The 26,064-nt window shown below is 34.9% G+C and overlaps 1 protein-coding gene across 10 annotated transcripts in view; it reads right to left on the bottom strand.

Moving 5' to 3' along the window:
* The window catches only part of LOC117688959 (PDZ domain-containing protein 2), a 28,777-nt gene extending 2,713 nt beyond the window's left edge, over positions 1-26,064 (bottom strand). For 2 of the 10 annotated variants that reach the window (XM_066088150.1, XM_066088151.1), the window contains exons 1-11: positions 24,904-26,064; positions 8,826-9,558; positions 6,444-6,580; positions 4,861-4,993; positions 4,053-4,226; positions 2,586-2,805; positions 2,051-2,186; positions 1,568-1,857; positions 1,175-1,289; positions 844-976; positions 547-562 (exon numbers count right to left, since the gene is read on the bottom strand). In XM_066088150.1, the coding sequence (XP_065944222.1) occupies positions 548-562; positions 844-976; positions 1,175-1,289; positions 1,568-1,857; positions 2,051-2,186; positions 2,586-2,805; positions 4,053-4,226; positions 4,861-4,993; positions 6,444-6,580; positions 8,826-9,558; positions 24,904-25,496 (2,679 nt within the window). In that variant the 5' untranslated portion in view covers positions 25,497-26,064 and the 3' untranslated portion in view covers position 547. Of the gene's footprint in view, positions 1-546; positions 563-843; positions 977-1,174; positions 1,290-1,567; positions 1,858-2,050; positions 2,187-2,585; positions 2,806-4,052; positions 4,227-4,860; positions 4,994-6,443; positions 6,581-8,825; positions 9,559-13,605; positions 13,644-13,959; positions 14,118-14,360; positions 14,515-14,672; positions 15,060-17,604; positions 17,981-18,218; positions 18,275-18,910; positions 18,940-24,903 lie in introns of those variants that run through there. The other 8 variants (XM_066088149.1, XM_066088153.1, XM_066088154.1 and 5 more) reach the window with 8 other exon arrangements.

Genomic DNA, 26,064 nt, shown 5'->3' with positions numbered 1-26,064 from the left:
GGTTTTACTGTAAATGACACCAAAATGGTATTATCTCTAGACATTATCTATATTATCATTATTATCTATAATTATCATTTTCTAAAGATTTCTATCATACATGTTCAAGGAACAAAAATTATCTGGTTAAAAGAAAGGTCCCTGGTCATAATTTTCACCAATAGAATAATATAATTCACATTATAGACTTCATTAAGAACACATGAATTCAAGAAATCGGGTGAGACAGTTATGTTAGAATTCTAGGATTGAGCATCATCACTTGCATTCCCACTCCCATAATGAAACCATTAATTAAATTCTAGAGAGTGTAAAAATTACTGCATTTAATCTAATACTGCTACCTGAAAAAGTGCTGATTAACAAACATCTGTTTTTATTTATTTTATTTCTATTTTGGTCTCTGAAATAAACTTGTGATGTCTCTGTGCATGGATTTATTAAACATCTACTTGTGTTCAGTCAGTGCAATATATCATATAAACCAGCTAGCTGCTATCTAATTAGTGATATAGTGTATATAGTGATATATACCAAAGTACCTACATCACAAATCCTCCTCCTGAAAACAAAATGATCTAAATTCAAAACTTATTTCCCAAGATGGAAACTGTCTGATGGAATATTGATTGCCTTAAGCATTTATACAGAGAAAAATTCTCATGCCACCTATAAAATGCCAGAGAAAACAAAACACCACTACACAATACAAATAATGGAGAGACATAAAACTCAAATATAAAAAAATATATAACAGAGGAGAAAAACACACAGATGAAGGTAAAGTAAATCAACTTAAAGGATTCTACTCTTTTTTAATGCAATCGAGGTATGGCCTCTTACCAGAAAGTTCTCTCCCCTTTTGATCACTAAAACAATGGGACCAGCTTTGAGGCTCCTAAAGGACTGGTAGGCATCAAGCAGGGAGAGGCCTTGTAAAGGTTTCCCATTCACCTCAATTATTTGATCACTCTTTCTGAAATTCATAAATACACCTTTAACAGGCATGAGAGAGAGAGAGAGAGAGAGAGAGAGAGAGAGAGAGAGAGAGAGAGAGAGTCTAAATATTGCTAAAAGAAAGATAATAAAGGACTGAGAATCCTCATAAATCCTGTTATGTTTAATACTGTTTTTATGATTGTAGTTATTTGCACTTGATGGTCTGAAGCCTCACCTTAACCTGCCATCTTTGTCTGCTGGGGAGCCTGTGTAAACATCCTGTATAAATATCTGACTCATGCCCCTACAGTCCTTCCTAATGAGAGAGATTCCTAGTCCTATTCCACTCTCTGGAATAAAAATTGATTTAACTGCAAATCAATCTTTAATTTCAATGGTTTCCTTGGTTATAATATATACTTTTGTGTGGGTACTATAATATAATGCTTGACAAATAACAAACATTTTAGAAATGACCTTTTATGTAGTCAATCATCAAGATAATGAACAATGGAATATTGGAAGTATTTACATATGCAGCATTTCCTTCTGATAATAGCTATCATTTTCTAATAATGTAGATTGTCTGGCTCAATCTAAAATAACTTATCAAGCTGGATTGCCAGACCTTTTTGAAGCAGGATTTCCTGTAGAGAGTTGTCTTTTCCTGAATGGCTAAAATCAGAATTGGATGAGAGTCTGTTGCTAACTTCACTTGGTACTCTTTCCTCCAGAGAATCACTGAGTCTATTGTCATAATTACTAATATCAGAAAAACGTTTATGCGTTCCTAGAATTTCATCACAAAATGTGGCAAGGTCATCAAAGCTTGGGGAAGGGGAATGGCCTGGGGTAGAAACTGGGCTTCCTTCGGAGGAGAATTCCACTGGCGTTATTCTACCTGACCTCAGGGAAGGGCTGTAAAGTTAATACTCGTTTGTTTAAATTAAAACCATAAATAAATGAAGATAAAGAAAATTAGTCTGCTAATCAACAGAAAAATCATACAAATAAAATATTCCTTTTTTATGATTAAAATAAAGTCATTGCTTTACAAGACCATAATTATTTAAAAAATCAAAACAAGGTTAATTTGATCTTCAGATCATACCTGGAGGCCCGAGACCTTGACCTTCTGGTAAATGTTATTGAGACTGGTCCTTTTCTGAGCGATCTAAATTTGTGTATGGCCTCTTTGTGAGTAAGCCCTTTGATTGGCTGGTCATTGACCTTCAGAATCTCATCCCCTGTAAACAGATCAGATGCTATCTGTCCTATTAATGGTCTTTCAATGATTTTTCTCATAACAATTCACTACAGTATTGATTGGACATCTGTTTCCACTGTTTGTTTATACATGATATAATGAAATAAAGATATCTTTACAAAAACCATATGATTACAGTGAGTAGAACAAGATATCAGAAGTAAGGCTGGTGGTCGGCCATCAAAATCTAATAAATATATTATAAAATATGTAAGTATCTATCTATATTTTCTGTGTGGTTGTTTATTTATTTTTTTTTTTTTAGAATTATCTACTGTGTGAGATCTTTAATCAAAGTCCTCATGTATTAAAAAAAACAGAGAGAGAGAGAGAGAGAGAGAGAGAGAGAGGAGAGAGAGAGAGGGGCCTTTGAAAGTACCCTCTTTGATGCTGCCTTCCTCAGCTATAAGCCCATGAGGTAGAATTCTTCTGACATAGATACCCAGATTGCCCTTCTCTGAGTCACTCCCCCCTACAATGGTGAATCCTAGTCCTTTCCCTTGGGCCCCCTTGTGGACGGTAACTGTTTGAGTGAGGTCGTTCATCTGATCCTTGGATTTTGACGTTCTGTCGGAATGGTCAAGCGGCAGTGCAAACTTCTGAAATTACAAAAATATAACAAAACCCTTATTCAAAAGTTCTATAGTGTATTCCTATAAGACTGATTTCTTATTTAAAGGACAATAATAACAATTATCATTATTTTCTGTGTCACAGAAATCAAATTCCAAAAATAATAACCCAATTAATTAATTTTTTTTAAATGTCATTTAGATGTGTAATTGCTAGATCGGATGCAAAGCAATACAAATGAATTCAATAACTTATTATCTACATTATCATAGATATATAAGCTTTGTCAATATTTAAGTTAAAGACAATGATACCAATATCAATAAGAAGGTTGGTGCATATTTTGATTTACAGCATAAATTAGCTGGGTAATCTGTGTACAACTCTTCTGCATGGAGTATTGATCAGTGCATTTCGCAAATCATTAATCTGTAAATTGTGAAAACAATTCACAACTCCCTCTGAAGTGTATATTAGGACACTGGTCTTTGATAACTGGTTTATCCCTGATCCTGGGATTATTGAGTCTCGCGACATGCCCTCAGGACTCTGTCCCATAATAGCTGCAGATTATCATATCCTACACCCTAGCCAAACATTCCACTGCCTAAGGTTATAGTCGTAAATATTCATGAACAAGACAGCTATAGCATACTTTTTTCTAATTCATTGATTGAACCTTTGCCCTGGTTAGCATATACAGATATCATAAAGATATTCATAGTATACTGCAGTCTTGACATTGTACATGTACCAGGTACCAGTCTGTCAAAACTTGATATTTCTTTCCTTGTTTCTGATAATATCAGTTTAAAAACTTTTGTACGAGGTTCGTCTAACTTCCTTACTATTGTGATTATGTATGTGGAAATGTACATCCTATAAATCAACTTTTTATAGAGGAACATAATTTCTTCATTTCCGTTATAAGTGCCGGTATCCTATCAGGATGATAAAGTATTTACTAAAGAAGAGCAAAATATCTCGACCATGTAAAACTAAAGTATACCCTGGTACATGAATGTGTGGATAGATCATTCTTAGTACATGCATTTCCAAATATGGAAAAAATTGGTTTTTACCACAGCTAAATACCACTTCTGGTATTTCATAACCCTCTCTGCATTAGTACATGTATAAATGTAAAAAAAAAAATAACATATGATCTTAAACTATATACTGACATTACTGGTAAATATATTTTGTAAAATATAATTTACCATTAATTCACAACTTATCCACAAAAGTTTTTAGTATGCAGAAATAGTCTGACCTCCATTAAATCTTCCCAATTGAAAACAGTTCCACTGGGTGTCTGAGCAGTGACCTCTGGCACTGGAAGGTCAGAGGTCATGACCTCTGTGGGATGTTGCTGGGACGATGGAATGGAACACAGGCTAGGAACAGAGGAGGACCCTGTGGAAGTCACAGAGGAAGAATTCCTGACCTAAAATGATCACAAAATTTCTTATTATTCATTATCATAGCAACATACATGTATAACATAGCAATTACTTGATAAAATTATAATTGATACTAATTTTCCTATCAAACTATGGAAGATCCTCTATTTCAATGAATACAATCATGGAATACTAGGGAAATATGTAAGTTCAAGGTCAGTATATTTTTGTAAATTTTCTGGGTACCCCAAACCTCTATATTGGGGCACGGTGTTATTATTCTTCAGCAATCTTAATGTTGGGTATACAAAAACATGCCACGTATCTTCATCACTTCCTTGCAAATTTTTTTTTTATCTCCAAGTTTTGGTTACAATTTTCTCAAAATATTTGTAAAGCAATGGATTTCTACAATATATTGCATTACTTCCTCAATTGGAAATTGCCCGACCTGCTCTTGATAAGGATATCATAACCTATTGCATATAGAGGTCAAACTCTCCACTTGAGAAATTTCAGTCTTCTTCTACTTCAATTAAAATTACAAAGGGATCTTCAAGCAAAAAAGATAACTCTAAGAAATAAAGCATATTGTGAAGTCTGCAGGTGGTACGTATCTCAATCACTGAGTGTAAAGAGCTCTATTTCACTTTGTTGAATTCCTTGATCAACACTGACCTTTGAGGCCACCACGAGCTGGACCAGTTTGGGGGAGTTCCTGAGGACATCCACTGCCTCGGAGTGAGACAACCCGATCAGACTCTTCCCGTTTATCATCAGTAATTCGTCACTACGCTTTAACCGACCATCTCTGTAATCAAATAAAGCATATATACTATACTTAGAGGTCATCTTTTTTAGAACTCTTTAGAATGTTAAAACTGTATTGTAAACATAAAATATTTTAGTGTAACGGTACAATATTTGGCAGTGATTTTTTTTCTCTCAAACACTTAAAAGTAAGGTTTTGAAATTTGATCTATAGTGTATTTTTGTATATCTGCAGATATGTATATCAATCACAAATATACACGTTAGATCAGGGAAAATATTCAACTATGAATAAGGTTTAGAGGAAGATGTAAAAAATCTCAAAAAGCTTAATATACTCAGGCAAATGTGTGTGTAATTTATAAACAATTACAGTCCTTTTGAAAAAAAAAGAATTAAAAATGCCGCCCCCTAGCCTTTCACTAAAAACTTTAAAGAATATAGTACCTTAAAACTTTAACTGAATTTTGCAAAAAGTCTTTTCTGTCATGTAGAAATGGTGCCTATAGGCCCCAAGAACTCTGAATCATGAGTGATATTGAGTTTGTTTAGATTGTAAGACTTCACTTCAGATGACAAAGAGCTGAATTTTCTGATGAATAAAACTGCTGGTGGTTAACCCATTGATAGCAGAAAGTCAAACTACAGATGCATGGAAAATGTCTTCCTTGGCAAGGCCTCTGTTTTTCAAATCTGATTTTTTTCCCGTTTTAATTAAGAACCCAAACAGAAATGATTCAGTTCAGATCTCATATGACAAGAAAAAACTTGGCCTGCACTGAAAGATGTTTTCATTACCATGTCTGGCACTAGCTATTATCATCTATCACAGAAATGTTCCTAAATCTTGAATTACATGATTGCATACAAACTGTAATTCTTAAGAGTTTCTGCCATAAATTAAATAAAGTTGAACTTCAGAAAAGCATCACAGAGATGAACTATTCATTTTTATGATCGTTTAATAAAACTGAACATGCAGGAATTTTACATGGCTATAAGCTTAAGGCATGATTGCACAGCAAATATTTTGTTCTGCAAAGCCCACATCCCAACCAACAAGAGTTGTGAATGCATGTCTTTTGTCAATGATGATTGTTTCTTTAAACAAATAATTAATTTCTGCGCATTTTTCATACCCATAAAAAAAACAACCGCAGAAAAGACCTGCAATACCGTATATCAATAATATTTGGAATATTGGTGTTCATGATAACAGAATTCCACTGTAGGTATTAAACTACCCTCCTTCCTCTGTCTCTCTCTCTGTCTCTCTCTGTCTCTCTCTCTCTCCATGTCTGTTATACAATGTAGGTACAGATTTTCTACATAGCTGAATCATAATCCTCTCTTTTCTCTTTTTTATGTTCCCTCTGTGTTTTACGGTGCAAGTCTAAAAATTAATCATCACATCCAAATCTCTCTCTCATACAATAAATACTAGCATTCAATCTTTCTCTCTTTAAATTAAGTGCAAATATTCTGCCCACCTGAATGCAGCCCCTCCCTCTGTGATACCGGCCACAAAGATCCCGATGTCCCCCTTTTTGGAGCCCCTTCCACCAGCAATATGGATTCCCAGACCATTCTCATCCTTCAGTAAATGCATTTTTGCAACAACCCTTTTCTGAAATATAGGTAATACAATGAACATGCATGTAGAATAATCTAATGCAATTTCAAAGCATGTGCTGAAATCAATTTCATCTTCTTTTGAGAAAATCTTGTTTGACAAGTTTAATCTTTATGCATGGTTTAAAAATCTAACAAGTATTCTCTGGAATATATCAAAATCAGTTTTTCTACATAAATATTTTTTTGTACAGTGTTGTACATTTGACTCTATTTAAACCATCATTCTAGCAGCATATGTTCAATGCAAAGGTTTGAAAGCTTAATTTGTTCAGTTCCATTGGTAGGAATAAGTATCAATTAATTGGTGAGATGGTTCATAGAAATGATGTTCCTAACCAGAGCTCTAAAACAATGAAATTTGGAGAGGATCTTAAAAAGACAACAGATGCTCTGAAGTGGATCAGGGATCCAATTTCTGTGATGGAGCCACAAGGCTGTCAGATTTTACTGTCATTACCATGTTGCTTATATTCTAAGATTTTTTACTCCTGTAAAATTGTTGCAATGGCCTGTAATGGGATAAATTCTTTCATTTAATAGTAAATATTGTACTTGCTAATTATGAGTGTAACTGTACCTCACAGGTAACCATTTAAGGTTTTACCAAATACACTTGATGCTACATGTATATTGAGGAAAAAAACCAAGTACACTTGATGGTATATTGAGGAAAAAAACATCTACTGATGAAAACAACATCATTAGTACCACTGCTCTATCCATGTACCTCTACCCTAGCTGTCCAAGTAATTCCTATGGACCAAACTATTTAGTGATTTTTAAAAATAATATACAAACCAATAACTGAAAAACATTTGAATTCCACATGCAATTGAGTTTGAAGCATTTCATTTATATACTAAAGTACAGGAAATAATCTACCTATAATACATGTTTATGGTTTGTAATCAAGTGCCTGTGTTGAAACTTACTTAATTTAAAAAATTACAAAATTCTTCTTAGATACATCTCCTAAGTTTTCACTCATTGAAATTGAAAAACTCAGAATTCTGATTCAAGTAGACTTTTTGAACTTCTCTGGCACTTTTGGTCAACAATATCATATGGGTATTTTCATGTTTCCAATGCAAAATCTCCACAGACTTTATTTTTTATCATATGTCGATCAAATTGACAAAATAGATGGGGCTTTTCAAATCAGACTGGAATTCTGTTTAATCAATAATTAGTTACATGTATATCTTTTCAAGAAGATTGACAAAAAAGTGAGGTCCTTGAGAAATGGGAGCACCATGTGTCCTGTCTGGTCATTTTTCCTTGTGTCCTTTCTAAGGAAGACTCTATGGTGCTCTATACATGTACCATTATATAAAAAGTGCCTGTTTGGGAGGGTATCAGTTGAAATTGACACCGTTACCCTCCCAAACAGGCACTATTAATTTTATTTTACTAAATGTCTTAATTTAAAAGAAAATTTTACTGCTTTTACATAGAAATGATGCGAGTTCTATGGCGAACCGTACACGCATAATTTACACACATTTAACAATTCGCTGTGTTACCTGTCGCTATGTCTGTTGCTAATGCTGAGGGTAATAGAACAGATTATCAACTGTGTCTAAACCAATCAGATCTCAGTATTTAACATGAAATTATAATAACAAATATTGCTTCATCTATACTCAAAATCTGTAAAGTTTCAACTGAATACTTCAAGGGCCTTGTATTTATACTGAGTACTCCACTGGTAATGAATTTCAAAGCTTTAATACACAATCTCAAATTCAAAGGAATGCTTTAAATTCAGGTATCAATTAATGCACTAGCTTACATATTATTGAAATAATATTATCCAGTAATTTTAGATCATACAGTCTCGTGTTTAGAATAGGCCATAATTGTTAAGAAAATTAATTTGTATTCAACGATTTGTATCAGTGGTGGTGAATCAAAGGATTATGGCATGAGTGGACCATGCCATGAAATGCCAAGCACTTTAGCAGCATTCTGTACTTACTTAAAAAGTTTTCAAGCTATTTACAATTTCTAAAACTAATGTGATAGTGTGTATATAAAGACTCATAACCGCCACGCTCCTACTAGCACTAGCTAGTAGGTTAACCAGCTCAGTCGGTAGAGCGTTGGTTTTTAAATTTAAGGGTCCTGGGTTCAAGCCTACTTGTGATCATTCTCCCTCTTCTATTAAAATAACTTTAAATTCCGCTGTTGCCTTTTTACTAACCATTGAATTGAAATCTTTGTGTACTCTTGCTCACCTTAGGAACATGACTGCTGCCCCCACTGTCTGAGCTGTAACAGGAGGTGGGGGTCTGGGTACCACCTCGATCCTGGTGGTACCGCCACCCCTTCTTATTCTTCTTGTAAAGATGCTTGCTTGTGTTAATACTGATAAGTTCAGGGTCAGAGCTGTACATGCTCAGATCTTGCTCCATGGAACTCTTCAGGGAACTTGCTTTCCCTCGATTTTTCAAGGTCATCTGAGCAGTATTCACTGTTTCCATTACATCCTGTGTTAAGTTTATTGGGTCCGTATTCCATTCCACCACATCATCAATGATAGAGGCACTATGAGTTCTACTGTTTCCTATGCTCACATTGACATAGTCCGATTTGGATATTTGAGAACTAGACATAGATATTGCACTTTCACTAAAAGTTTGATGTTGTAACACACGCGAATGTTCACTAGAATTCTCCATGAAAACATCGTCCGTTGACCCCATGTCATTTCCATAGCTACCCATCGAATTTAAAGTCAGTGAGCTGCCATTGTCTCTGCTGCCAAGGTACCAGTTGTCATGGCTCCCTGAGTTGCCTGGCAACGAATCTAATGATTGTGTCATGATGGATTTGTTTTCCTTTTCATGATCTTCCGTGGACTTCCCGGGTGTGCCCTGGTTGGTAGGTGGAGGGGGTGCTGGGCGTTTCTTCTTTCTCCTCAGTGTCATGGTGACTTTTCCAGATCTCACTGCATTTGCCAACAACAACCTGTAAAACAGAGAAGACACAGACTGGATGATCACCTACCATATCTTGATGTTCTTTATCTGATTTGATCTTGACCATAGACCATTCATTCTAAAACCCACTTTGCCTTAAAGATGATAGTCTATTTTTAATTCAGCTGTAAGTGCATTTACTTCTTAAGTGGAATATCTGAATGGGAAGTCACATTATCTTCATTGAATCTTGATCATAAAAATGTGAACCACTTCAATGAATCTTAACCCACCAAGATTTATAAAACAGCATTTTATTTCTAGGCTCTCCCTTTTCTTATATAGTGATTGAAAGCTAAAAAATCACTACTAACTTAGTAATGTTGGCATGTAAATGAATTCATTTATCTTACATTTTGTTAGCACCATGAATGTAAGATAAATTGCACTATGAAAAATCATCCATAACTATCCTGAGTGGTACATGTGCATGTCTTTTCTGGTTGAAAAAAAACCCCAAATTAAACCAAATCTCCACAATTCATCATCATGATTTTTTAATCTATAATTCATGTTCTTAGATATTACATGCAATACGATACTTTGTATTTATCTGGTAAATTGTAAAATCAAATAAAATCTTTACAGCTATTCATTTATATTAATCCAACCAAGTTCCATGTAAATTACCATGATATACTGTTTACAGAGAAATATCTGCCCCTTTTTTATTTTCGCCCCCTTCATCCTTCTATTAAACACAATTATATCTGGCCGAATTAAAGACAGGGCAAAACTACAGGTAACTCTCGATAGCTCGAAGTCCCTGGGACCAAGGAAAAACTTCGAGGTTTCAAGAGTTCGAGTTTTCAAGAGTTCGGAATTTTCCGGGTTGACCGACGGGTTTTAAAATTATTTTTACCGGATGTTATGATTAAGCCATTTATTTAGTGCTAACCTTACGCACGTGCTTATACAACGTTTTCTTTCCAGTAAAATATACAGAACTTGATGTTAATAAAACTCAATACAAACAACTATCGAATAAATTCATAATGATTATTTATTTTATGCATTATATCAAGACCAGATTGCTCAGTACTACTGGACTGCATGCGAGACGATCTACATGTCATAAATGTGATAACTGAGTATCACCCATTGTTCCCACTGTACGGGTCCTTCGCAAGCTGTAAGAACTTGTTCGGCAATAATCATTATAATGACAATGATGTTGATAAGCATAATTTTTACAGTTTTATAATTCTAAAATTTGACAATTGCTAAATATTATCGTTTCGTCTCAATTAATTTTTCATTTTCATTGCGTCTCCCAATTATCGTAAAACGTTTGGTATTAATGGTTCAGGTATCGGTATGGTCATTCATTAAACAATTACCACCTTGCATGACGAGTGTCGCCTGAATAAACAACCTGTGACACGGGTCCCGCGTCTAACGCCTGGAGCCATTAAAACGACCAGGTAGGTGTTAATTAGGTATAGCGCTTCGAGATACACAGCGACTTCGAGGTATCGAGAGTAAAATACTATAGATTATGAACAACGGGACTGCAGTTTGGCTTCGAGGAATCAAGGGTTTCGAGAGATCAAGAGTTCGAGAAATCAAGAGTTCGATTTGCTTAGTTATATAGGGAAAAAAATCGGGACCCTAGGCTCACTTCGAGCGATCAAGAACTTCGAGCGATCGAAGTTCGAGCCATCGAGAGTTACCTGTATTTGCAAGCTTAAAGGGGGAAAAAAAGCCATGGAGTGAAAATAACCATGGCTGTTATACAGTTATTAAGTCACTAAGTAGATTTCATTAAGTTATTAGCAATTTCTTTTTAAAACTGTAAATTGTGTCTCCCTATCTTGATTGGGTTCCCTCTCCAAGTCCTCTAGTTTGAAATTGTCTTGAAAACTCTTCACACCTTGGTTATTTCTATATTGATTCTATAAATTGTAGCTTCAAATTATACTTTTGCCGGGTACTCATGTATACTGGTTATATACATCATACATGTACAAGTAAAAAAAAAATTTGGACCCTTTCTGACTTCATTAAATAGGTCAAGATGCAAGAAAAACATTTGGAATTTCTTCTAATTATTTTTAAAAATTGCATTTAAAGTTTTTTTCTTTGAATTTTTTCTAATATGAACTTTGAACTCCATTTGGACCCCTAAAATGTTCTTGGCGGGGGGGGGGGGGGGGGGGGGGGGGTCAATTGGTCATGCAAACTTGAAAAAATTCCATATAATTATATAAGGAAGCTTAATCAATAATTAAGCCAAGACAAACCATACAGATATGTTGCATCAAGAACCACTGCTCTAAGTTTTAATTTTCAATATGAATTTTGGTCAAATTTCAAGAGGAATTGATTCATTACACAAAAAGAATTACTCAACATATATTTCCCCTTCCTTTATTCTCTACACAATAAACAAGTTTTAATACTTAATGTGTCATCCTAATAATAAATGAAAAGGAAACAATTCATAGCCTTTACATTATTGTATAATTTAAATTAGAAAAACAGAATCAATAAAAAAAATACCATGTAAATGGATAATACACTGTATACAGGGTTATTTTTGCTGCGGGTTATTATCGCCCTTCTTTACCTCACGCAAACAGTTTTGCCCCGTCTTGAATTTGCCCAGACATAGTTGTGGTCAAAGAGAGATGATATGATCAAGGCATTGGAATTCACCCACTGAGCCTTATTAATTTGCTCACTGACAAGGACGAAAGGGGCGAAAAAACAAACAAAAATAAAACTGAAGCAAATTTATATATATATTTATATATATATAGCAAACCTTTATACAGTAGATAATTGACTTAGGAATTTATCTATAGTTTGTTCCATCCCTTTTAATTAAAACTTTAATGGAATGCTACAAAAATACTGTTAGATCATAATTGTATTAATTAACTTGTTATTTCCCCTTTGTATGATATAGTAAACTTCTATACATGTAGCATTATGATATTTTTGAGATTTCTAAGAACCACAATTATTACTTACAGAGAATTCACTATTGAAGACACAAAGGTTATTAAACAATTAAAATCCAACTGTAAGATTTACATAAACTATGAGGATTGATCATGCAGGCCTATAATGATTTAATTATTAATATATATGAGTTGGGTAATTACTTAATCTAAATTGGTAAGGAGAGTGCAAGTTGAAGGCAGTACATGTCTTAGTCGTACGAGGCAGTACCTGTGTTAATCTTTCCATTGGAGTAGTTTCATCCAAATGCAATATGAATGTATATCTATATCGGTACCAATATCAATATGTATAAATCATGTGTGCTTTAAACATGATTTCAAAGTTCAATCTTATGAACAGTTCAACCCCAAAAACTCAGATGCCTTTTAGTCCTGCTCAGTAGGAGCCATCAGCTGTTTTTATATCGAGTTCTTGTTAAATGGAACAGCATCCTCCAACTAACCCCCCATGAAACCAGGCTTATGATAAAAGACTACTATAAATACTCAAAAAATCTCCATAAAACAAATCTTATCTAAAAGGCTGAAGGATATAGAGGCTTTTATCTCTCTCACATAAAGAAATCTAACAACTGCACTCCTGACCCTAATTGGTATTTTCAACTGATAGACTGCCTCAATTTTCAAACTCCTATTCACTCAACACCTTATATACTAGTAATTCAGAGAGGCAAGGGTTTATTGAACAGTAATGATGTACAGACAATGGTATATGTCACACTCTTTATAACCGGAAAACTGTTGGAGATGGAACTATTGCTAACAGGATCTGCACAGTGAGGGATACTTTTGATACACAGCTGTTCCTGGGATCATGAGGATATGCGTTTCAAGGATGTAGCTTTAACAGACAACTTCCTGTACCTCTAAAAAATTAAGAATAATCTGAGATTTAAAAACTCTGTCCCTCAAAAAAAGAGTAGGAAAAAAATCTGAGTCTAAAATAATTCTCCTGTCCCTCTAAAAGAAATGAAAATAATCAAGATTAAAAAAAAAAATTGTCCCTCTAAAAAGAAAGATCTGATATGCCAAATTTCTTATTACAGAATAGGCTTAGATCTATGTACTTATCAATGTTGTCATCATTCATGGCGGTGCCAGATGTGAACCATGATTAATAGTTGAATCAATGGTTCTAATGCAGCCACCTTAAACTGCTGTCACATCTACAAATGTTTACAGCCCAATGACTCATCCATATTGTATGTAGGGTGTGTTCGATGAAGACACTGTTTCATCTAACACCATGTTCTCATCATCATCATCATCAAATAGCCAATAAAACTTTAAATCATACATTTATCAAGTGAAGTGATTTAAATAGACCATAAACTATACTTTTAAATATTATTTCATTTACAAAATTGCATTGAAAAATGAACCTTTAGACACATGCACTTTATACAGAGAAAAAAAATTACCTTGTGCATTAATATTACCATGATGATTGCCTCCAACTGAGTTTTTCTTAAATGACATAAATTCTGCAATGTTCACGTTATATATACTAGAAGATTGATGGGCAAAATCTAAAAGTGTCTGGACAAACACAAGTATTTCAAGCGAAATATTTCCTCTTTTGACTGTGGGATTGAGGGCTTTAAGTTATAACTAAAATAAATGTTTACATAGGACACTCAAAAATTCATACTTGACATAAATAAGCATCTTCTTAAAAAGAAATTTTAGTTTCATAATGTCATACCTAAACCTGCAATTTGTAAACACTAGTTATTAAGATATCACTTTCAAAACTTAGTTATTGTTTATCTACAGACAGGATCTGGACATACCTGTACCTGTAATTAACACCTTTACTTACCTGTATTCCTCAGGATCTTCCACTGAACCCCCAAATAGCCTCTCAAATTGCTCCAAATTACTGGCCATAATGAACATGTTATCACAATAATTCAATAAAAGCTTAATAAAGTTTGAAATTTTTACACATGTCTAGAGCTGTTTTGGCTTAAACCAATCAAAGGCTAGCTATGATCTCCTGCATGTAAAACACATCCTTGTGTCAAATCCAATTTTGTCTCACATAAACCAAAAAAAATATTGGGAAATATTTCCAGAACGGGTTAAACCTAGTACTAAGTAAGAAAATATTCTTCATCCTCAGGAATCTTACCTATATTTTATCAGGAGGTTAGCAAAAGCAATAACGATAAAATCCAAGATAAACCTTCAAAGTTGAAAAACAATCTTCCTGCCAGTTTCACACATAGGTGTAGCAGTGATTGCCTCGTCTTCCCTAGATCAAAAAGTTAATGGCATCAAACAGGTTCAACTTTTCTGTTACAAGCTTCAAACTGATCGTCATCGGTTTGCTGAACAAGCTTTGATGGCACCTGTCTGTCGTGTGTTACTAGGTCTACAGTTCAAATTGTCCTGATTTCCCGACTCCCATTAAATGAATTAATTTGGCTTGTTAACAATGAATTACACCACTTTGTGTTTAGGCAGGTAGAAGTTTGGCCACATATGAAACTTTAAGCTTGCAAGTGAAAAAATTCCAAGTCCAGTTAATGTCACCAAAACATGTCTTTTAATTTTAAAATCATAAATATTTCCTGGGATTTTATTTTTGGACATCAAATTATGTACAAACAAGAGGGAAATGGACTGAAGTTTTCCTAAATGTATCATGATGACAATAACTTAAACATTATATAAATATAAACATGTGCATGTACCAAATGTGCAAGAGGGAGGGGGAAGTTACATGTATACACGTACCGGCAGTTGTTTGGAAACTCTAAGGGTATAGTATTAAACAATGCATATCATAATTGTTTTAAACACCACATTATTTAGCTTAGTATGATACTCTGTGCAGTATTCAAAATGATTTATGAAAAAGGCTCAAAATTTGAAGGGAGTGGGGTAAAAGAATAAGAAGCCACTAAAATATATTGATAAACTGATAAACTTTTCATCCTGAGTCCACTCATGGCTGTGGGAGGGCCACAAGTGGACTCAACACCCTCTCACAATGTCAGGGGTCCTAAGTCCACTTCTAGCAGTAGGAGGGCCACAATTGGACTCAGGACCTTTTTATCTTGACCACTCAAGGCCGTGGAGGGACACAAGTGGACTCAACTCCTTCTAACAATGTCTGTGGTCCTGAGTCCACACCTAGCACTGGGAGGGCCTCAAGTGGACTCAGGACCTTCTCACAACTCCAAGTCCTGAGTTTCCTCATGGCTGTGAGAGGGCCTCAGTTGGACTGAACACTTTCTCACAATGTCAGGGGTCCACAGTCCACTCCTCGCCTTGAGTGGGCCACAAGTGGACTTAGGAACTTCTCACATCGTCGAGTCCTGATTCCACTCCTGGCCTTGGGAGAGCCCCAAGTGGACTCAACACTTTTTCACAACATCGAGTCACGAGTCTACTCATGGCTGTTGAAGGGCCACAAATGGACTCAGGACCTTCTCATAACATTGGGTCCTAATTCAACTCATGGCTGTCCCGAGGCCACAATGGACTCAAAACCCTGAACTTGTGAGAATTATTTTATACACAAAAACTGATATGCTTAATGTACTTTAAACCTAGTAAATGCATATGGAATGGATTTCATTGATATAAGGAATAAGGAATCATTCTTTGAGTATTATGAGGTGATAATTTTGGTTGGGGCGTGATCAAATCCAATAAAGCCTGAAGGGCTTATGATATATTTGATCACGCACCGACCGAAATCATCACCTCATAATACTCAAAGAATGATTCCTTATTACTTATATTTATATAATTTTTAGTCATCATACGATTAAATATTTAAATATAAATAAGCAAACCCCGCTGGCGCCTCAATTTGGCGTCATTTGTATTATGGGTTATATAGTACAAAATCGATACGTAGTGTTATCACGGGCAAAGACACCGGAAAATGTAAATATAAAGAATTGAAGTGATAGAGTGCATGCTTTTTAGTTGGGTCTTTTTGAAACTTTTTGGAAAATGGACTGCCACTATTAAGTTCATGAACATTTTGTCCTATCATCAATACTGTAATTAAATGTTTACACAATGAACTGGTTTAAATTACATTTAACTAGTTTACATGTTATTAATGACAATTCATGATTGTGCAGTTCTGAGCATAAAGTTCTATCCGTGGAGGCAGTGAGGCACATCACCACTGCATGAGGACATCAAATCTTCTCTGTGCATTTCACGGATAATTTTCCTTCCTTTTAGAGTGGAATGTACTCAGTGTACTCAGTGCAAATCTCAAGACTAAATAAACCTACACTTTCTGTCAGTGTCTGTAATCAGATCAGGATCAGAAGATTACAGTACATCAGCTTCGTGTTTCCTCTCTCTTTTTTTTCCACAAAATCTGATCTGGTACTACTTAGCTACTGTTATGATCTAACCACTTTCAACTGTCTTCAAAAGTTTCACATGTAGGGTTTGGTTCTGACACTGCTGATTCAACTACCTAGTTATAATAATAAATAATGGTAACAGAGACATCATTACGTGTATATATATATGAATAAACAATGTCTTAATGTTCAATGCTTTTGAGGTATATTTGTATGTACAATTGTACATGTACATAAAATAATGTCTTCTCGATACTTTTGAGATTAACCATGTGCAAATTACCTAATGACTTATCAAAAAATAGCAACAGACACTGCGAGCAATGACCGCTCTGACTGACTTTGGAATAAATAAAGCTGTAATGTATGAATGATCCGTTTATGAAGAATATCTGGCTGTTGACCTTCTATGCAACATGCTATTGGCAATGATAAAATTCAACATGCTATTGGCAATGATAAAATTTTATATATCTTTAATCACTTTATTTGAATTTTGGAAGAGTTTGAGAGAGAGAGAGAAAGAAAGAGAGAGAGAGAGAGAGATCTATATATTAATATATAGCTTTTTTGATAGAATTTAGGGTAGCAATCATTGCAGCTTGGGTTATAATATCTTTAAAAAGTACTATTCACTACCTTTATATTCACATGAACCACCAAGTAAAGCATTTCATTGTTTAGGTATCATCATTGACAAAACATCTCCAATTACATACGTACCCTCTGTTGACTATTTTCTCAAATTGCTCCATCATCAAAACTCAACAGGAAAATCAATAACAGAGTAAGAATACCCAGTCACAAAAGTCACACAAAGACGATATCGCGGTCACCCACTCAATGTCTTCATACAAAAAAAAAAATTAAGATAGAAAAAAACCAACAGGAAACATTTCATTTGCATGTTTCAGGTAACATGTCTCGGCAATGGTTCAGGTTTCACTTCCTTCAAGACCCGAGATTAAAAGCCAATTAGTGCAAGCAGGGCTATATTACACAAGAACTGTCCCCAGGTACCGAGGTAATTAATGTTTGTGCACTATACTTCCAATACATTCACATACTGCAGTCAGATCAGCCAGGCAATGGTAATGATAATACATATGTAACTTCCTTTCACTCATAATAACTATCCTCTGGTATTATTCTGTAATAGTGAATGTTATTTACCGTATCTATTTCTTTGACCTAGATATATAATGCATCCAACTTGTCAATAACATGATCATTATCCCCAGCAGCACTTCATTTGGAATGATGGTATTTATCAAGGTTAAAAGAGTATAAATATGAGTGTAGGAGACAAAAGGCTACCCATGGGCTGTAAAACTCACCTGAAACCAAGGAAACAACTTCTAATGAAATCCTGAACCATTTCCAACTTTTGAAACATCCCTTTACAAATGAAGATTTATTTACAAAATTTTCAGTTGCTATAAATATTATTCATAATTTAGACAAGTTTTTCCTTCAATTTGATTAATTCTAATTTCATTTCTTGTTTTACACTTTCAGTCTCCTTTTAAGTTCATGCAACAATTTTCTCTTAAATTAATTTATACAATACACCTTTTTCTTTATTTCAAAAAAAGCCTTAAGAATATAGTTTACTTCGAAAAATTCATCAATTTCACAAGGGGGTGAGAAGTAGAATAAAATGTTGGACCTTACCGTAATTGGCAGTACTAGTAAATTAAAAATCAACTGGGTATACCACAGTTAGAGGTATAGCTTAGTATTAGCTTAAGGTGTCTAAATTTTTAACAAAAACTATTGAAATTAATCTAAATAAAAATTGCTCTGATTGACAAATACTTTCAAGTCAATCAAAGTCTTTCTCACATCCAGTCATTTAAAGAAAGTGGATGTGGTATTATATGACATCTCTCCTCCCTTAAAAAATTTGATGCTGACTTGGCCACTAAAGTGCATGCAGCCTCTGTATTCATTGTCAGTGCCATTAACATTCCATAAGTGACACCAGACAGGAAGTAACAGTTGTATCCTGTGAGATTTTCTAACTCACCTAATGTACAACATCCTTAAAGTCCCTAAAATAGACAAAGCGTCACTTCTAGACACATGCATGTAGAGGTACAGTGTAGATACATTTCTGACTGGGCAGGCAAAAAATACATGAAAATAATTGGAGTTGTATGGCTCAAACGGAAAAGAAAGAGAAAATAATTGTACATGCAAAAATAAACTGAGGCATGTATCACTTCTATCACGTAAATCAAGTTATGTAATTTCCAGCAGGAAAACAAAGTTATTTTGAGCCTGAGAACATTGTTCTACTCTCTGCAGTGTCACTTTGAGAACAATGTCACACTCTGAGCAAGGAACAACTGTGGTTGCATGAAATTAGTCTTATACCCAAGTTCACATGCCACTCTCTGTATCATAATAATGAGTTTTTATAGCAGATTCCCTTTACATGTATTATGATTAATGTAAACTGAATTTCAACTCAAGCAGAGAGAAGTGATTCAGAAACAAGGATTGCTCCATTTAAAAGCTATGCAAGTCAGATATAAAATCCTGAAATCTTAAACTCCCAAAATCTCCATTTTCAGTATATACTTACATGTTTCAGTGTCTTTGTTTGTGATAACACTATGTATCGATTTTGTTCTCTACAGTACAATAACTTCAAATGACATAAAATTGGGGCGCCAGCAGGGTTTGCTTATTCATATGTAAATATTTAATCATACAATGGCTGAAAATTATATAAATACAGGAGGCCCATGGGGCCACATTGCTCACCTGAGCAACAATGGCTTAATATGAGTGTTCAAAGGATACTGTGCCATATTGCCCCTCCGTAGAAAAACAAAAAAAGAATAACATAAAGTATCCAAATTTTATTTATTTTCCTACACTTAATCTTTGACATTGAAACTTTATGAAATACCATTTTTACCAAAAACAAGATATTAAACTAAATTTTTGGTAGGGGTACACTGTTAACTTCCAATTCCCTTTATTTTAGTTCTGTCCCCTCACTTTTTAAAACCATCAAATTATATATGAGAGCATGCATATAGGCACATAGGTACATTTTCGTCTTCAACTACTAGCTAGTTATTGTATTTTATTTAAAAAATTCCTATATTTGAAAGAAAAAAATTGTACCCTAGTGCGCTCAAATTACAAACATTCCAAAATTTCATTGGTCTTCTGCATTGTAAACGACTGTTGTTTACCAGGCGTGAACTTGTGCAACGTTTTATAACCTTACTCACTTGATCAATGAATACACTTGAATGAAACATGTTGTCATGTAATATGTTAAAGAGCTATTTTAATCAATGCATAAGCGTCGAAACCGGGGTCCCCCCCCCCCCCCCCCCCACTTTTTTTGCAAAGTTAGACATAGCCGTACTCAAAATCCTTTTTTTTTGCTTGTCAAGATTTCTGATAAGGTCTAGCCCCCCTCTCAATTAGCTTCAGACTGCAATGTATTGACAGTCATATCACTCTATTTTACTAAGGCCCACCCTTTATTTTCATCTTTATTCAAAATCAATGTTAACAAATGGCTACAAATCAAGATGATTTTCCGCTGTAATATTTTCTTAAGAATAACGATAATACATTAATCCCTGTAACAGTAATGTTTTAAACTGTTTTGTAGAGGTCGTTTTTATTTAACTGTGTCTGAAAAAACCATCAAAGTTGGAGTAGATTTCATATAATTCATCGTATAAGGAGGGGCCCCCAGAAAGTTGTTACAGCATATCATCCTTGTAATTTTTCTGTACAAGCATTTAACGTTTAGCGAGACATTTCTAGTGATCAATCAAAATTTCAGCGTCAATCGTAGAATTATATGCAAGATATAGAGCTCACAATTCAATTTTTTCTTCATTTTATTACATTCAACTTAAGATTTTTAATCTTGGTATTTACTATCAGAATGAACAAATGCATGACCTCAGTTCAGCGAGCAAAGCTCCGTATCTTACTTTTAATTCGAAACTTGACACAGCTGCATATGGTAAGTAAAGAGAAAATTGTAAACAGTTTAAACAGAAGAAACATGCACTAAAACAAGGAAAGAGCCCAATTTATTTTTCATAATATATATAAACCTATATATTTCTAGCAGCGAAAACAATCTCCGTTTAGACTGAAAATGCCGATCATCTTAACAAAACACGTTGCATTAATCAACCATTACATAGAGATCATACCGAATTACCAATAGGATGTATAGCATTTATAATTTAATATGTTGTTAAGTGCATCAGCTTTTGCTCAATTTCTGCAGGTAAACAATAAGCTGTCTGATTTACCGAAGTCTAGTATATTTGATTTGATACGTAAAAATTCTAAAATACAGGCGATAGTTCCCCTCAAGTTAAAAAGCATTATTAACGAAAATGAAACGAAAATCAAAACAACCTAAAACCACTGTTACAAGTGAAAATGTCAATGCATTGAAAGATTTAACCTCAAATTACTTCACGAAATCGGCACAAATATATTTTGCATGTTTCAAGTATCCCTTCGCGCGTAAAATGTTGCACAACAAGCAAATTCGTCTTCATCAGTTTGACCCGTTTGTCAAGCGTCAAAATTCAAACATGGCTGCCTCAAACAAGGAACTTTTGTTTTTGATATGGAATACCAAACCCGAAGTTATAATCTGATTGACCGCGATTACCTCTTTATTTTTATTTTCGTAAATTACACATTTGGAACAGAATTCGCCCATAATTTTTGCGATTTACATTTTCCTTTCCATAAGGATCATTTATGCTAAATTATGTTGAATTCAACTCAGTAGTTCTTGAGAACAAGATTTTTTAAAATGCACCCCCCTTTTTCTACAGTTTCGAGATTTTCTCCATTTTTATATAAAGATCGGTCTTTCATTTTTGCAATTAATAATCACCTTTCCATAGGGATGCTTTGTGCCAAAATTGGTTGAAATTCACAGGCCAAGTGGTTTTAAAGAAAAAGTTCAAAATGTGAAAAGTTTACAGATGGACAGACAGACAGACGACGGACAAAATGTAATCAGAATAGCTCACTTGAGCTTTCAGCTCAGGTGAGCTAATCAGGAATAATTAAGGAATCATTCTTTGAATATTATCAGGTGATAGTTTCGGTCGGGGTGTGATTAAATCTAGCATAATTAAAGCTTCCTTTGAGCTTTATTGGATTTGATCACGCCCCAACCAAATTTTTTACCTCAAAATACTCAAAGAATGGATTCCTTAATATTCCTTAAATATGAGCTAGCATATTGATTACCAGGTACCGGTAAGCAAATAAGACAGTGAAAAGAATTATATTCTGGGAGATAATTTAAGTTCAGTACAAAATTCAATCAATTAAAATCCATAATAATTATATGCTAAATCATTCAACTTCCTGTCATTGTTAAATTGCAGTCTTTTTATACTGTAGTATATATTGTTCATTTTATATCTACAATAGGGCTGTATAAATGTTCATGTTCATATGGTGTATTTTGGGAATGTGGATTACATCAAATATTTGAGTGTAAGTATCGATCAATAATCATACAGTACATGTATTAGACTAAAACAATTAAGGAGTGGCCAGGCAGATGTTTTTAGCTCATTACGTTACAAGACGGCAATATTATAATAAATGATTCATAAAATGATATTTGATTTTTATCAAACTGTGCTTATATTTACATGAAATTGGAAAAAATATAATTACACAATTTTAAGCCCACCGACCTATGAGAGTATATTGCGTAGTTAATTACATTTTTGCATTATAATACCAGATACAAGATTGGCTGTGGATTTTCAATGATGCACACAGGACGATTTCAATAAACCTTGAGTTTCGTAGTTGTCAGCGACAGATTTTTTATGTCTTTGCTATCACCGTTTTGGAAAATATCTCAGGAAATGATAACCTGCCTGGTATATTCAAGGGCTGGTTCCTTTATCACTTTGATGATCTGAATACATTTCCTCCTGCACTGTGGGATACTGAGAAGCTAGGGGTTAATGGCTGAAGATATAAATCTGCTTGATGACCAAGTATCTCACCAATTGGGGAGGGGGAGTCATAATGTAGCTAGAAGGGAGGGTTAACAATGCCAGGTCATCTTTTGAAATTATATTAATGACATATTCTATATTTACACATTTCTACAGAGGCTAGAATATCTTTAATGACATTTGTTCATAAAGAATTAACACAACTCTCTGGCTCAGTACCCTCCATCAAAAAGTTGAGCATACTTCAAGCATACTTCAAGTATGCCCCATCTACATAAGGTATTTCAAAGATGTCTGTTAATATGAAGCAGCCTTAAACAACTGTCTCTGCCAATGGTTACAATTTATTACGACAATTGCCCATTCTTTGATGATCTATTTAGTAGCAAATTTAAGACATCTGAGTTTAGTTTGATGCTTGGCACATGTCTTGGAACATTTGTCTTATAAATTAACTCCCTTCATATTGGACTTCATGGCTATATGCTCACAACACATTGCTAGTCTCTTATAATAAAAGGGATAATTACCCTCCAGCACATGTTAGAATGCATCACTGTCAAGTACCCATGCAAACTGATATCCCACCAAAAACCTTAACTCTTTTAGCTTGGTGACCCCAATAGAAAAAGTCCTACATCATCTTGCAACAAAAAACTGAACCGTTTGCTGAATTTCTTTCAGAACCTGCCAAAACAGTGGAGGAAATAAATAGATGAGAGTAGATAGGATTATCAGGAGCCAACATCCATGTGGAGAGTTATCAGAATTTGTTAACAGGTTAACAAGCACCTGCTGGGGCTGTAGGAGATTCCACTCAATACACAGACCTAATGGCTCACTGTGTCAGAGAAACGAGTCAAGTTAATCACAGACAAACAGACATACAACAATAGGCTTCTATTGTATCAGTAGAAAGTTCCATCGCAAGACCTGAAGATTCCCAATGTCTGGATCGAGGAATAGGGCAAGTTAAAAACATACACTGTACAGACATACAAAGAACCAGTAGAAACTTCAATCTATAAACCTGAGGGTCAAGTAAAAAACAGACAGTCAGACATACAATGTGCTTCTATTGTACCAGTAGAAAGTTCCATCGCAAGACCTGATGGCACACAATAGTTACATGTTTATCACATTAAACATTGTGTACATTGTGTATGGAAATATCTGCATCCATTGTATGGTAGGGTGAATCTTCATTCACCGAGTTAGATGGGGGAATGCCTTTATCAAAGGGGTTCACCATCACAGGCACCTGACGTTAAATTTTTTCAAAATTTTTATTCAAAGATAATTTGTTGGTATTATAGTATACATGTACTGTAGGAAATTACCTTATTATAAAAGGAAATATTATTGACATCAAGTGCCCGTGACCTACATGGAAGTGACCTATAAAAGTTAATTATTTTTAGCCATTTGTACAAGTTCATTATGTACATGGACAGTTTCATAATCTACAACTAAATTAATCCAAAACATTGGAAATTTTAAAGTGTTATTCAAGAATTATGAAATAATTGATTCCATACAAAGTTTATGTTGAAACAATATAAAGAGAGCTAATCTAAATTTTGTATATATAGCCTTATTTCTTTAATTAATATTTAAAATTAAAATTTTAATATACCTTTTTATATGATATAACATGATATTCAATTAATGGGTGTTTTCCGTAATTATGGATGCTATATTTGTTTTTAATTGAATGAAGATTCAAAAGATAGAGGCAGAGATCAAAGCAAACACGAAGTATGTATAACTGTAATCTAATGATACTCATCAACATTTATTAACATGCAGCGTGAGATAGTTAGGTGCCTTTTTGCGCTAGAATCAAATAACCAGTTTGCTTATTAAAAGATAAGCAAGATAAACTCGCCGCTGCCAAAATGTTAATGATTTGTTAATACATTAAATAGCTACGAACATACTTCCCCCTGCATAGATGATTTATTAAGATTTCTTGCATAACCTAAACATGTAGCGCTAGTCCCCGGGGTAGTGTCTGTCTTACCTTGCACTGCTCGTGTTCTCCCGGGCCATATTCCATCCGTTCACACTAATGACCTCGTCATCCACACGAACTTGACCACTCGCAGCGGCCGCGCTTCCATCTTTGATGAATAAGACACGAATCACTGAACTCTTGTCACAGATCGGGGTACTTTCGGCCGATCCCTCGCTCCGAAGTCTGCATCTCACCCTGTAGTCCTGAGTTACTCCTAAAACTATCCCAAGTTCCCGCGGAAGAAAATTTTGTAAAGTGACGGTAAATACTTGGTCCTTGCGCGGGGGTTTAGCCGGAGGGGGTGATTTTTCCCGGTGTGAGTTCTCCTGTTTGCTACAGTTGGACAAAACGTCCATCAAGAGCGGTTTCTCGTAAATGCTCCTAACCGCCGAAACATTACTCTTGTGAGAAAATGGGTCGTTATTCCGGAGAGGGTCCACAGTGATGCTTCCATTCTTGTCATCATCGTCTGAATGACTGTCGTTCAAACTCCGTTTCCGGAATTTGTTTCTTTTCCTTCGGGTTGGAGAGATGCCCCTGTCCCCGGAAACACTGCGATGTTTTCTGAATTTACTGAAGTACGACTTTAAAGCCTCCATGTACTCTACTGCAGTCCGCCGTCTGAATCAATACACACTGTCACCCGCCATATAGATTTCAAGCAGTAAGATGCAAGGCGCAACAGATGTCTGCTCATTTCAAACTCACTTTATAATATTCCCATATTGCCATGTATTCATGGTGCCATTCCAATGTTCCAAGGGTATTTCACGCCCCACTGGATCCGATTGACGAGGACATTTAAACAATGCTGTCTGAAACAACAAAAGTTGACATAAAGTACTACTAAACCTTTTTTGACTGTATCTATTTTTTTAACTACTCCGATCGCAAGACATGTGGCGAGTTTCACATGTCTCGTGGCGGGATAAGTTTTTCTGCTGTTGGGTTAGCCTTTAGTATCAGACTGGGGGCTTGAAGTTATGACACGTGGAATTAAAAATAGCACTCAGAAAATGATTATCCCTCCCCACACTGCGAGCTTCTCAATCAGCTGTTTCCTATCACCGCAGTGTGGGAACCGCGCGCCGGTTTGTATCACTGCGAGGTACAGCGGCACGGTACACCCCAGTCAAAACCACGGCCACTGCACATCCTTGCTGCACC

This window comes from Magallana gigas, chromosome 6, assembly GCF_963853765.1.
Source record: "Magallana gigas chromosome 6, xbMagGiga1.1, whole genome shotgun sequence".
NCBI classification, from domain to species: domain Eukaryota; kingdom Metazoa; phylum Mollusca; class Bivalvia; order Ostreida; family Ostreidae; genus Magallana; species Magallana gigas.
Note: the sequence above shows the minus strand (reverse complement) of the source record. Positions and strands in the feature narration are given on the sequence as shown.